General features: G+C 42.8%; 1 protein-coding gene across 4 annotated transcripts in view; it reads left to right on the forward strand.

Annotated features, from left to right (window-relative positions):
• Nucleotides 1-13435, forward strand: part of LOC117543876 (paxillin-like) — a 29980-nt gene that overhangs the window by 7949 nt on the left and 8596 nt on the right. For 2 of the 4 annotated variants that reach the window (XM_034212473.1, XM_034212475.1), the window contains exons 2-5: nucleotides 6592-6800; nucleotides 7191-7273; nucleotides 7383-7522; nucleotides 7599-7782. In XM_034212473.1, the coding sequence (XP_034068364.1) occupies nucleotides 6592-6800; nucleotides 7191-7273; nucleotides 7383-7522; nucleotides 7599-7782 (616 nt within the window). The remainder of the gene's footprint in view (nucleotides 1-6591; nucleotides 6801-7190; nucleotides 7274-7382; nucleotides 7523-7598; nucleotides 7783-13435) is intronic. The other 2 variants (XM_034212474.1, XM_034212476.1) reach the window with 1 other exon arrangement.

The raw sequence follows: 13435 nt of genomic DNA on the forward strand, positions 1-13435 counted from the left end.
TGAATAACGAATATATCGAATTGATTATCTCATACTCTAAACCATTTGTCGAGTTAGCTTCCAGTGGTGGCTGCGTAGAATTGTTTCTGTGTCGTGTGATCCAAACAATTCCATACCAACTCCAATAAGAGCGTTGGTAAGTCCAAAACTCTAAAGTAATTTAAAATATGGCAGACATTTGTGGAATCATTAAAAACAATCTTAATCGCTGTGTTTCTTAAATGATACATTATTGATGTTATTTACTTCTGGCCAAAAGGCCCTAACATTGTGTAGTGACTTCTCAAATGTGAATATTTGCTTGTTCTCTTAGTCTTTGTTGATATTAAACTTAATAGCATGCCATTTGGTTGTGGACTGTTGGTTGGCCAAATAAAAAAAGTTTCTACTATTTACTGGCATTTTATGAATAATCCAGCCAAGAAAATAATGAACATATTAGTTGGTAAGGATACTAATTCATAGTTGTAGCCTTATTTGTATGCTGAGTGGGTGGTGTAGACATTCATCCATCAGGTCTTTGCTTTCTAATGTTCTGCACTTCTATAGAATGATTTTGGAGCATGTCTTGTGTGTTGGGTGTTTTCATTCAGTATTAGAGAGACAAGATGGCCTTTCGTTGAGGGTCTTCCTCACCCTCTCTAATGGCACAAAAGCCTTCTCGCTGACATACGGTCGTCACACATGCGTGGCGATGAATGTGTCCTCAGTGACTGGGTGCTACATCAGTCTTTAGACTTTCCCCTGTCATCTGATTTACTGGGCTGTGGGGAAGTGCTTTTATTTTGAGTCCAGCGTTCTCTCTAGAGGCGTGTCATCTTTCAGTTAAAGGGTTGCTTGGCAGAGTATTTTTAGGTGTGTTTATTTTGAAGTAATCACCCTAAGATGCTTCTGTCTTTCTTTCGGATGGTTTGCCATTACACCGCATTACACTCATCCTTTGTCTGGGTGGGACTGTGTGTCACTTCATTGTGGATCACCGTAAAGTAACACAAGTTGATTGTGGTTAGTTTACATGTTGGAGTAATCATGGATATCCTCACATGAGGGAGTTGAAAAAGCTATCATGATAGAGAATTGAATAATAGAGCAGGGGGTGAGTATTACAGGAATTATTTTCCTGTCCTAACAGACGTAGCTTTTTCAATATGATTATGTATACTTTATTTATTCAAGGAGAACTTGTGACGATTTATGATTTACCTTATTTAGTGAGTTTATTTTCTACTAAAAAGGATGTTCACACAAAAAAAGTCCTACTTAACTGAAGATAACGTGATTCAATTAGGATAATATCATACATGCGATTCATTTGGCCAGAACATGAACATTTACACAATGTCCCATGTCTAGTGCGTCCAACAGGTGGCCATCTCGAAGCCTTAACATTTCAATATTTCTCTTGGTCTGTTTGCTGTTTGTCCATATTCTCTCAGTTTGTTCTGTCCCTGGTCTCTTTCTACCCAGCCTCCCCTGCCTGTCTCACTGGCATCTCCCCCTCCTCCTGGCCCCTGTCTGTCTTGTTTGATATAAATATCGCGTCGGGCTGGCCTGATGGGGTAGGGTTTCGTTGAGGGGCTGTAGCCAGTTCTGCTCTTTTGCTCCCTGGCTATAAACAGGTGAGCTGTGGACCCTGGAGGCCCATCATCATTGCCCACATGTTAATAGAAAAGATTAGCCAGCACTGCTCCCCCCGCGCCCCCCACCCCTCCTAGCCAGCCTGCATTGTACTCCACACTGTGGGAAATGGGCAGTAAAAACATTGACATCTCCCTTACCCTGGAATTCAAAGCACGCTGTAGTTAGCGATTCTGGTCCTGTAATTGTCAACATATTATTTTCATTTTCTGACAGATGGTGTTTGGTGTTTGAGCACATCCCGAAGGCTCCTTCAGTATTAAAGGAATCTGTTCTGATGTGTAGAATGTATTACAGACCATTGTTTTTGTTTCCAGGTTTATGCCTTTTTCCTGGATTAGAGCAAATGTATGTATGCAGCCTTCCCAGAGCCACCTTCCCTGTGTCCCTGCCCGATTGCTTTTCCCCCTCAGAAGCGGACAGAGGAATGTGTGGAATTCCCCATGCACCTTCGCTCCCATCTGATAAACACTGCAGGACTGTGGCAGGGCCTTGGGTGGGTGGGGGGGCGTGCATAAGCAGGACTGTACATGTACCCACTGCCACAAGAATGTGTACATATCCACATAGCTTGAGTTGTTGGTTGAGCGTAATGAAGACTATACCACAGTGTGACCGCAGATGGTTCCCCTGACAGAGTGAGCCACTGTGCTATTGTTTGACAGACGTCTCATGAATCCATCTTGTATTATTAGTACCCAATCATATCCTTTTTTGTTGACTGTTTTATTCCTCCACACCTTGTACACAAGGAACTATTGAGTCAGGATGCTGTTGGAGCAGAATTGGACTTTGTCCATTGTGGCTCCTACCCCCCCTGTCTGAAATGGAAAAGATTAGCCTGTGACTTGGCTTACCGTGCTCGTTTGCATTCTTAATGATTCTAACTCTGCCTGGACCAAACGTATCCAGGACTGACTAAGACTTGTAGTCCGTCCTCATGTCATGCGCAATGCTGCCCTCCTCAGGGGAAACGATGGAGGCAAGACAATTTCAGGAGCAACTTCAACCTTTATCCTTCTATGTCCTGCATTCATTAATACGTGTGTGTGTGTGTGTGTGTGTGTGTGTGTGTGTGTGTGTGTGTGTGTGTGTGTGTGTGTGTGTGTGTGTGTGTGTGTGTGTGTGTGTGTGTGTGTGTGTGTGTGAGTGTGTGTGTGTGGTGTGTGTGTGTGTGTGTGTGTGTGTGTGTGTGTGTGTGTGTGTGTGTGTGTGTGTGTGTGTGTGTGTGTGTGTGTGTGGTGTGTGTGTGTGTGTGTGTGTGTGTGTGTGTGTGTGTGTGTGTGTGTGTGTGTGTGTGTGTGTGTGTGTGTGTGTGTTGTGTGTGTGTGGTGTGTGTGTGTGTGTGTGTGTGTGTGTGGTGTGTGTGTGTGTGTGTGTGTGTTGCATGCTGCTTAGTCAAAAACTAAAAAAGGATGTGAGCTGTAAATTTGGGATTTAGAAATATTTCTTCCTGATGCTAAATTTAAAAGTGTGGCTGGCAGGTCTTCTCTAACGCGTTTGAATCTTTCCTTATCCTGATATAGAAATGGCAGAATTGAGTATGGTGCAACCCCCAATGATAGATACAGTAAGCTTCATCCATATTAGGGCTACAAGTAACATTAATAATACTAATGCTTAATCTACTGATTTGACTAACACATTATCACAATTATGTGAAGCCCATGTGACACCTTCAGATGACTGTTTGTCCTACTATCAGTGTAAAACCCAAAGATATTTAGTTTATAAGCAGCACATGCTATAGCCGGAACAGGAGAATGCTCGCTTGACATTTTTTATTTTATTATTTCATTTTATTTAGTTCATTATTGATATGACTTACGCGATACATTTTCTGTTCAGCATCTGATCGATTCAATTATTGATTGTTTCAGCTCTAATACATATATCTTCTTCAAAGCCCCTGTGTAGGGCAACTCTTGATCCCCATTTAAGTCACGTTCACTGACAATGAAGGGCTGAACAACACATATACACCACACATGTCACTGCGAATGTCCAATTCTTCTACAAACAAAAACACAATATATCTACCCGAAGCGGTATTAGAACACACTGTAGCTCTTTGTCTTCCAGCATGAATGAATACAGGCATACTGCATTAGACATTATCGTTTAAACAATGCATCTAGCTGTGCATGAGTCATGAACGTGATGTATATGTGTAGTATCAGCAGGTGGGAGAAGTGAGCAGATAGACCTTTTATAGTACAAGTTCCAAAGTCTCCAAGTCTTTTGGATGGCTTCCGGCAGTACGGCTGTCCTCTCTGTCAAGGCCATGAAAGACCTTCTAGGAATCCATTGCCATAATTAGTCTTTCCTGATCCTTTTTTTATTTTTCATTTGACAGCCTTTAAGATCTTTTATGCTACACGAGAAAATCTAAATCCTACACTGTGTTTTATATGACTGACCTTTGACCTATAACCAGTTGTGGTATCTTTTCTATGCGGGGTCTTTGTTTTATGAGCGACAAAGTCAACTTCAGTGAGACCTTGTTCAGCATGTCAGCACCAGGTGCAGATTATTTTGAGCTTGTCATGATATTTCAGCACATTTGCACAGACAGGGCAACTCGCTGAGCTTACCGCTTTAAATAGGCGTGTGTACATTTAAACATTTAGCTTCACGGTCAGGGTCTCGTTTTGCAGACTGTTGACTTGGATGAAGAGTGGTAGGAGAGACTAATGAGAGTCTCCAGTTTATCACACTTTACTTGTAACCTTATCCCAGCTCATCTGATTTGAACATATATTAGGTTGCAATTGTTCCCATTTGGAGCCAATTTAACACAAGACATACATTCTAACTTAATATAAAGTTACAATCCTGCTGGCCCTATTTATTTATAAATGCATATTTGAGGGTGAGAGTTATCTTATCCGGCAGTTTTTCAGTGTTTATGAGGTGCACTTCGAAGATACCAAAAATATAAAACCTGGAAATAAGTTTGCGTAATTACACCTTTTGGTTAGATGCCTGAAATAAGGTCTTTGGTTAACACAAGATTGTCACCTTTGTTCTACAACATAACAGATGTTGGTAAATGAATATCCCACATGTGAATTTTCAAGCAAAGTGGCTAAATGAGATGACATTACACACCGAATGCCAGTCCCCCTTAAGCCTGCTGTGGTTAACATCACGCCACAGTAGTATTATCTTTATAACCTACGCTGAATGAATAAAAACTATTTAAATATTGTTGAAGTTTGTTTGCCACAGAGTTTATTCTCTGCAACTATCCAATATCAAATGAAAAAATCCCATTGGGTTATCTAGCACAGGCGCTAAGCTAACTCCTAGGTTGGCCTACAACAATACGTCATCCCTGCAGCACTCAATGTACTGTCACCCAATTTTGGCTCTGAAACCACTCCCCCCAGTAGACTGGCAACATGCTGTCACACTGTTTCTCACACCATCTTTGTCTGTGCTGCTGTCTGCTTCACACACACACACACACACACACACACACACACACACACACACACACACACACACACACACACACACACACACACACACACACACACACACACACACACACACACACACACATTCTGTTTGGAAGATATTACAGATACGAAGCAATAATGTGAGTACAAAAAATAGCTTTAGTTTTTTACCTGGATAACTGGGATTTGCTTTATTCTTGTGATGTTTTTATGTTTACATGATGTATCCAGTCTATCGTAAGCCTGAGAGGGTCACTTAATTATCCAGATATACTGATATATACATATGTTTTTTTTATGGTTACATACATCAAACAGATTTCAAATGTAAGGCAACCATTTTTTACTAATTGATATTTTTGGCAGCCTGTTTATAGATCTGAGCAACCATCTGGTTACTTTTTTCGAGCCTGAATCTCTGCTGATCTAAGTTTCAAAGTGCAGAGATCTCATGAAACGGACTGTATCTGTGCCAAGCCTCTGTAGTGTAACAGTATGCAGGCGGGCGATTGCGGTCTATTCTGGACGGGTTGAGGATGGATGGATAGTGTGATGTAAGAGTCTATTTTGCTTCACATCCCCCCCCCCCCCCCAAACCCAGGCCTAGATTCAGAAACACTCTGTCACTTGTTGTTCTTATCAGACTCTCTTGTTAAGTTCACACTGATTCTCACGGGACTATTTGAAGAAATTCTTCGGGGGTCAATGATGTTAATGTTTAGTTTTTTTTACTTGCCCTATAAACCCTTTTTTTTTTTTTTTTGGCCTTTGTCTCTCTTTTTGTTCTATGTACATTGCCCATTTTTACAGTTCAGAGAGACATGTTTTTTTCTGAACCAACATTAAATTCATCTTCTTGTTGAGTCCTGAATAATTTACACAGGTATAAGATTTAGAAATGACGGATGAAGCTCACAGACAGGGAGCTCTCACTGTCAGCAGGGTCGTATTTTGAGTGTGTAGTGTACTGATGGTAAAAGTATGTTGGGGATTTCCGAGGGATATTTCATGAATCCTAATGTGTTCATGTATGAAGTTTGGCTCGGTGATGCAGTGTGCCATGCTGTGATGGTGACAGGTCCTAACCTTTCTGTTGAACGATCGTTGCTGAGGAAAAGCTTTTTTTAGAGACAAGTTGGAATGAGAGATTGACTCAGACAGGCTGCCATTGTCATTTTACAGCCAACACCACAGTCGGTAGTCGCCTCAGAGCTTCCAACAACACCAATAAAGAATGAATTGGTCTCCAGCACAACCATGTTCGCAGGTTGAAGTATGTCACAAACAGTTCAGGATAGTTTTCCTCTGGCAAGCTCCAATACCATGAAGACTGTTTGTGATTTTGCTTTATAAATTAAATTAAGAAATACAAGTATGCGTAGTTATTTGACCAGCATCATGGTAATTGGGACCTAATGTGTATTTTCGTGGTACGTTATTTCTCCTAGTTGTAAGTATACCTTGCAACAAAACCTTTCTAATCTTTCAGACGCGTTGCTGGCGGACCTGGAATCCACTACGTCTTACATCGCAAAGCGTCCGGTGTTCTTTCCTGAGGAGACTCCCTACTCCATCCCCACCGGAGGACACTCCTACCAGGATGTGTCTGTTCCACCTCCAGTCCCTCCGCCACCCTCAGCCGAGGCTCTGAACGGGTCCCTGATCGATCAGCAGGACTCCCCCCACTCCTCTCAACATGTAGGTCTCTATAGTAGAAACTATCTTTCTCCATGAAGTTTTTAACAAACAGGATTGTTTAAAGTGAAGTGCTTAACAAGCACGAGAGGAAGTGACATAACACAAGATAAGATTTTGTAGATGTGGGGAAAATGTAGTAAAAAGGAGTATGATTTTTGTCTGCTATATAAAAGATGCAATTTTCTTTGCCGAAGTCTGACCTTATGGTCTGAATACATCACTGGCCACTTTTAAAGCCGATAAGCAGGTCGGTGTTGAAGTTGATGAATCAAGTGAGAACGAACCATTGAATGCTTGTACATTTGACAGGCACAAAACGCAACCAGGATGTTCAGTTTACACCGTTAACAGCTCGTTTGTCAGTCTGTATGACAGATGTGTCCTCTGCAGTCATTAGGTTCAGCCCAGAAGAGCTGGTCCAGGGACAGCAGCAGCCCTTCATTGTCTCACATTGAAGAGGACCACGTGTACAGGTAACATTTGCACGCTTGAATGCTTTTGTGTATAGAATTGTGTGTATCCTCTGTCATTCTCTTTCAGCTGTAGCTACCATAAACAGTTGTTTGTCTGTCTCCTCTTTAGTTTTCCAAACAAACAGAAGTCCTCGGACTCGTCGACAGCAGCCATGACCTCTGCCATGGGCAGTAACCTGTCCGAGCTCGACAGGCTGCTGCTGGAACTCAACGCGGTGCAACAGAGCTCCCCTTCATTCCCCACCACAGGTAAACACAGACGCCCTCGGCTTTATCACTTCTGTTTGTAGTGAGCAGGATTAATTGTGCTGTCATGTGTCCACAGAAGAGGCCGCTCCACCCTTACCGTCCTGCAGCATCACGCACTACGAGAACGGCGGCGCCCCTGATATCAGGGTGAGCCCTCCCCTTCAGGAGAAACCCAAGAGGAACGGCACGAGGCTGGAGGAGGCCCGACCCAGCATGGAGAGTCTGCTGGACGAGCTGGAGGGCTCAGTGCCTTCACCCAGGTACACTCTTCACTCTTAGGGCCTGAGTCCACAGAGTGCCTTCATCTGGCAGAAAGGAGCTGGATAGAGCCTCCTTCCAGCGTTTCATGAAGAAGACCTTTGGGCACTTTTTTATTGTTTCTATGAAACATATATCTCGTCAAACTGTGACAGTAGTTGTAAGAAGGACTAGTATTGCCCCCCTGGATTTGATCATCTGTATGTGCTAGGCAAGGCAAGTTTATTCAACACCAGGCAATTCAAGGTGCTTTACAAAAATGAAAGACATTCAGACAAAGGCATTTAAAAAAATATATAATAAAAGAAACATTAAAAAAAAAAATACATGAATAAAAAGTACATGAATAAAAAGTTGCAGTGCAGTTTAAGATATGAATAGTTCACACAGAAGTTCCACTTTACTGATGAACACAACGGCTCAGTTTCAATTAAAAGCAGCGACAAAAAGACAAGTCTTCAGCCTGGATTTAAAAGTAGTCAGAGTTGCAGCGGACCTGCAGGTTTCTGGGAGTTTGTTCCAGATGTTTGGAGCATAATAACTGAACGTTGCTTTACCATGTTTAGTTCTGACTCTGGGGACAGAACGCTGACCAGTCCCTGAAGACCTGAGAGATCTGGATGGTTCCTAATTTAGCAGTAGATCAGACATTTATTTTGGGCCTAAACCATTCAAAGCTTTATAAACCAGCAGCAGTATTTTGAAATCTATTCTTTGACACACAGGAAGCCAGTGTAAAGACTTCAGAACAGGAGTGATGTGATCCACTTTCTTATGCCCCTTTCACACCAGCGCTTTTTCAGCTCCGGCTCGGAGCTGGAGCCTGAAAAGCGCCGGTTTTTCCTGTTCACACCGCAGCGGCGCCGGCTCTTAGCTCCGGAATCCGGTTCACTTCCAGCTCCAAAAAATTGTCTGTCTAGAGGCAAGAGCTTCGGAGCTAAGAGGTGGCGTCGCTTACGTCTCTCTTACGTCGAGGCGTGCAGGAAACTAAACCCACCTCCCCTGAACATGGGTCGACTGTCATGCCTGCCTACAAGCAGTAGTGCTTATAAACACACTTTATAAAGTCAGGCAACACTAACCAGGCTTCGTGTGATTCTGTTTATTTGTACCTTACTTTGACCATCCGTTCACTGTTATTGATCATTGTGGAGAGAGGCAGACGTGTTGTTTGTATTATAGCAGCTATCGGATGGAATCAATACATGGGCTGCACAGGTTGTCGTGTCCGACTATCACAAGTAGAATCATAATAAAAATACGCCGGTAAAATGTGCCTGTAGAAAACGGTTTATGCCACAATAGGATAGCAATAGCAAGTAGTCAGTTTAGCTTCGGTTGCTATGCTAACATCACCCATTATATACCAGAGAAACTTTCATAACAGCGTTGTGATGCCAAACAGCGTCAATTCAGACTGACACACATTCACTTAGGCTAAGGGGAACTGGGGATATGTATCAGCTGCTTGTGTGAGTCGGACAGTGAATACTTTAGAGCGGCCGCTGCAATGTGAGCTAACCGGGAGCTAACGGAGGAGAATAAACTCCTGTAGAAGAGCAGCCAACACTGCAGCGGTCGGTAAATGCTGCAGAAACACATTAATAAACAATGAACCACGGCACTCTGGAGCAAAGTATAAGGTTGGAGAAGTCGTTATTCAATTTATTCTGGCTTCGTGTGATTAAAAGCAACACGATCATCGACCCGACGCAGTTCCCCGTTGTTGTTGTGAGCGTCGTAATGCCGTTGGGGAGCAAATCAGCGATGTAAACGGTGACGTCATGACGCAGCAGCGGCAGCACCAATCGGGTGCTGGGCGGTGTGAAACAGAGCGGGAGCAGAAAAGGGAAACCGGAGCTCAACCAGAAAAGCTCTAGCTCGGAGCTAGAAAGGGATAAGCGCTGGTGTGAACGCCGCGTTAGTGTCAGTGAGGACTCGAGCAGCAGCGTTCTGAATCAGCTGCAGCTTTCTAATAGATTTTTTAGTGAGACCTGTGAAGACACCATTGCAGTAGTCCAGTCTACTGAAGATAAAAGCATGGACAAGTTTTTCCAAATCCTGCTGTGACATTAGTCTTTTAATCCTAGATATGTTCTTTAGGTGATAGTAGGCTGATTTAGTAATTGTTTTAATGTGACTGTTGAAACTCAGGTCAGAGTCCATGACTACACCTAGATTTCTGGCTTTATCTGTTGTTTTGAACATTGCAGGCTGATGCTCAGCGCTAACTTTTATACGTTCTGCCTTGGCTCCAAAAACCATTACCTCAGTTTTGTCTTTGTTTAATTGGAGAAAGTTCTGACACATCCAGTCATTGATTTGTTCAATGCACTTACTCAGTGTTTTAACTAGAGAATAGTCTCCTGGTGAAATGGTTATGTAAATTTGTGTGTCATCCGCATAGCTATGGTAACTTATTTTTGTTGTTTTTCATTATCTGAGCCAGTGGTAGCATATAGATGTTAAAGAGAAGAGGCCCCAAGATGGAGCCTTGAGGAACCCCACATGTCATATTTGTCAACTCAGATGTGTATTTACCTATAGAAACAAAGTTGTTTCTGTCCTTTAAGTAGGATTCAAACCAATTTAGAACTGTTGCCGAAAGTCCCACCCAGTTTTCCAGTCTGTCTAGTAATATGTTGTGGTCAACAGTGTCAAACGCAGCACTGAGATCTAATAATACTAACACTGAAGTTCTGCCACTGTCTGTGTGTAATGCCCCTTTCACACCAACGCTTTTCAGCTCCGGCTCGGAGCTGGAGCCTGGAAAGTACCGGTTTTTCCTGTTCACACCGCAGAGGCGCCGCCTCTTAGCTCCGGAATCCGGTTCACTTCCAGCTCCAAAAAATTGTCGGTCTAGAGGCAAGAGCTTCGGAGCTAAGAGGCGGCGTCGCTTACGTCTCTCTTACGTCGAGGCGGGGGCAGGGGCAGATTCGTCGTTGAAGTAGATGCTGAAGACCACAAAGAAGTCTTGCATTTCGCATGTGATGTTTGTAAAGTTCCAAGTAAAGTCGTCCCTTGTAAAGTCGTCCGATGCCTTCCATTTCGTTTCGTAAGAGGATAACCAAAGCGAACAGCGCTTCAATACAATCGGCCATTGTTGTTGTTGTCGATGTGAGGGATATCCGCGTGGTTTGGATTTTATGAAGCAGGCACGTAAACGGTGACGTCATGACGCAGCAGCGGCAGCTCTGGGCGGTGTGAACAGAGCGGGAGCAGAAAAGGGAAACCGGAGCTGAACCAGAAAAGCTCCCGCTCGGATCTAGAAAGGGAAAAGCGCTGGTGTGAAAGCTGCATGAGTGGATGTCATTGATTGAAGACCTTTACAAGAGCAGTCTCAGTGCTGTGGTTTGGACGAAAGCCTGACTGGAACACATCCAAACTGTTATTTAAATGCAAGAAATTACTCAGCTGTTGAAAAACTACTCTTTCAATGATTTTACCTAGAAATGGGAGGTTTGATATGGGCCTGTAATTGTTCATTACTGAAGCGTCTAGATTATGCTTTTTTAAGAGCGGTTTAATGACTGCAGTTTTCAGGGCCTGTGGAAAAACACCTGAGTGAAGAGACTTGTTTACTATATGAAGTAGATCTGAGGCCATGCAAGGAAAAAAATGTTTGCAAAACCCTGTTGGAATAATATCAAGGCAGCAGGAGGAGGATTTCAGAAGTTGTATAATGTCCTCTAGGTTTTTATCATTAATCTGATGGAATTGTGTCATGGTGTTTGAATTGATTTTAAGTGAACACAGAGACAAAACATTTGCTGTACCTGATGCAGAGGCACTGACTGCTTGTCTGATTTTCTGAATTTTGTCAGTGAAGAAGGAGGCAAATGTATTACACGCCCTGGTGGATAGAAATTCAGAGGCTACTGACACTGGGGGGTTAGTTAGTCTGTCGACGGTAGAAAACAAGTCACGTGCGTTGTTTTTGGCAATAATATCAGAGAAGAAAGACTGTCGTGCGTTTTTCAATTCCAAATTATAAAGGCCAAGTCTCTCTTTATAGATTTCAAAATGAACCTGGAGATTTGTTTTTCGCCACCTACGTTCAGCTTTTCGACACTCTCTTTTTTTCGGCTCTCACGGTCATGGCCTTTCTCCATGGAGATATTTTCTTGCCAGTCACTTCCTTTACCTTAGTTGGAGCAATGGCATCTATAACATTTTTAATTTTTGAATTAAAATGATCTACTAGCTCATTTACTGAGATGTTAGCAGTGTGGAAGAAAAATTCTGAGTAAACATTTTCAGTTAAATATCGCTTTGTGGTTACCTCTTTTTGAACATTTTTGTGAACAGAAATAGAGCTCTCAAAGAAAACACAGGAATGATCAGAGAGTGCAACATCAGTCACCACAACCTTAGAGATATTCAGACCCTTTGAGATAATTAAGTCCAGAGTGTGCCCCTTATTGTGCTTGGGCTCCGTCACATGCTGAGTCAGTCCATAGTTATCAAGAACACAAAACAGTTCTTTAGCCCCTGTGTCCTGGGGGTTGTCAACATGGATGTTAAAATAACCAACAATGACTAGACGGTCAAAGTCAATACACACTATAGACAGCAGTTCAGTAAAGTCATCAAAAAAGCTTGCACAGTATTTGGGTGGTCTATAGATATTTAGGAACAGAGCTCGAGAGGAGCATTTCAGCTGAAGGGCCACATATTCAAAAGAAGCAAAGTTCCCATAAGATGTCTTCCTGCATTGAAGGGAATCATTGAACAGAATAGCAACTCCACCCCCTTTCTTATGCATTCTTTTCTGACTCATAAAATTAAAGTTGGGGAGGGGTTGATTCGATAAGAACAGCTGCACTGTTATTTTGTTCAATCCATGTTTCCGTTAAAAACATAAAATCGAGATTGTGCTCAGTGATAAAATCATTGATTAAAAATGTTTTTCCTGCCAAAGACCTGACATTTAATAAAGCTAGTTTAAGTTTGTTAAACACACTATCAGTCAGATTTTTTGTGGCAAGCTGTGGCTGACATGGAATCACTTCTAAATTGGATAAACTCACACAAACTTTGAGCGCTTCCTGTGTCTAAGCTGATTCACCGCTCTTAATCTATTACCTATCAACACAGATATCGGCAAAGCTACCGGCAAAGCTACCGGCAAAGCTACCGGCAAAGCTACCGGCAGGCAGGGCCCCAGCATGTCCTGGAAAGAGTTGAGAGTGCCATACACCCTTGAGCCTGGACCCAGCATATATCAGTCAGTGTTTGCGTTTTTTACACACACATTCTTATCAGGCTTCGGAGACAGCAGTCTTGAAGGGGGGGAGGAAGTTTTGGTCCGGATGATTGTGGTAGGCATGGTGACGGGGGTGTTGGTGCACGTCCAGGGGGAGGAGGTGGTTGACGTAGGCACGGTGACGAAGACGGTGCTACTATATATTTGTTTGACATTATTTTTTCACCATGAGAAACACGTTTGCTCTGAGACCTTGTATGAATGAGCTTCACTGCTCAGTCTGACAGCTGTAAAGCAAGGGAGGAGGACGATCAACATACGGAGATAAAAGTCACATTGGCAGCAACACCCAACAAACGGGCTGTTCTGTTTACAATGTGCTCACTCCTGATTGGAAACATTTGGAAAAAGATGCTGGTGCTGGAAAAAGAGGCAATATTTGGACATGG

The sequence above is a fragment of the Gymnodraco acuticeps genome, unplaced genomic scaffold (assembly GCF_902827175.1).
Source record: "Gymnodraco acuticeps unplaced genomic scaffold, fGymAcu1.1, whole genome shotgun sequence".
Classification (NCBI taxonomy): Eukaryota; Metazoa; Chordata; class Actinopteri; order Perciformes; family Bathydraconidae; genus Gymnodraco; species Gymnodraco acuticeps.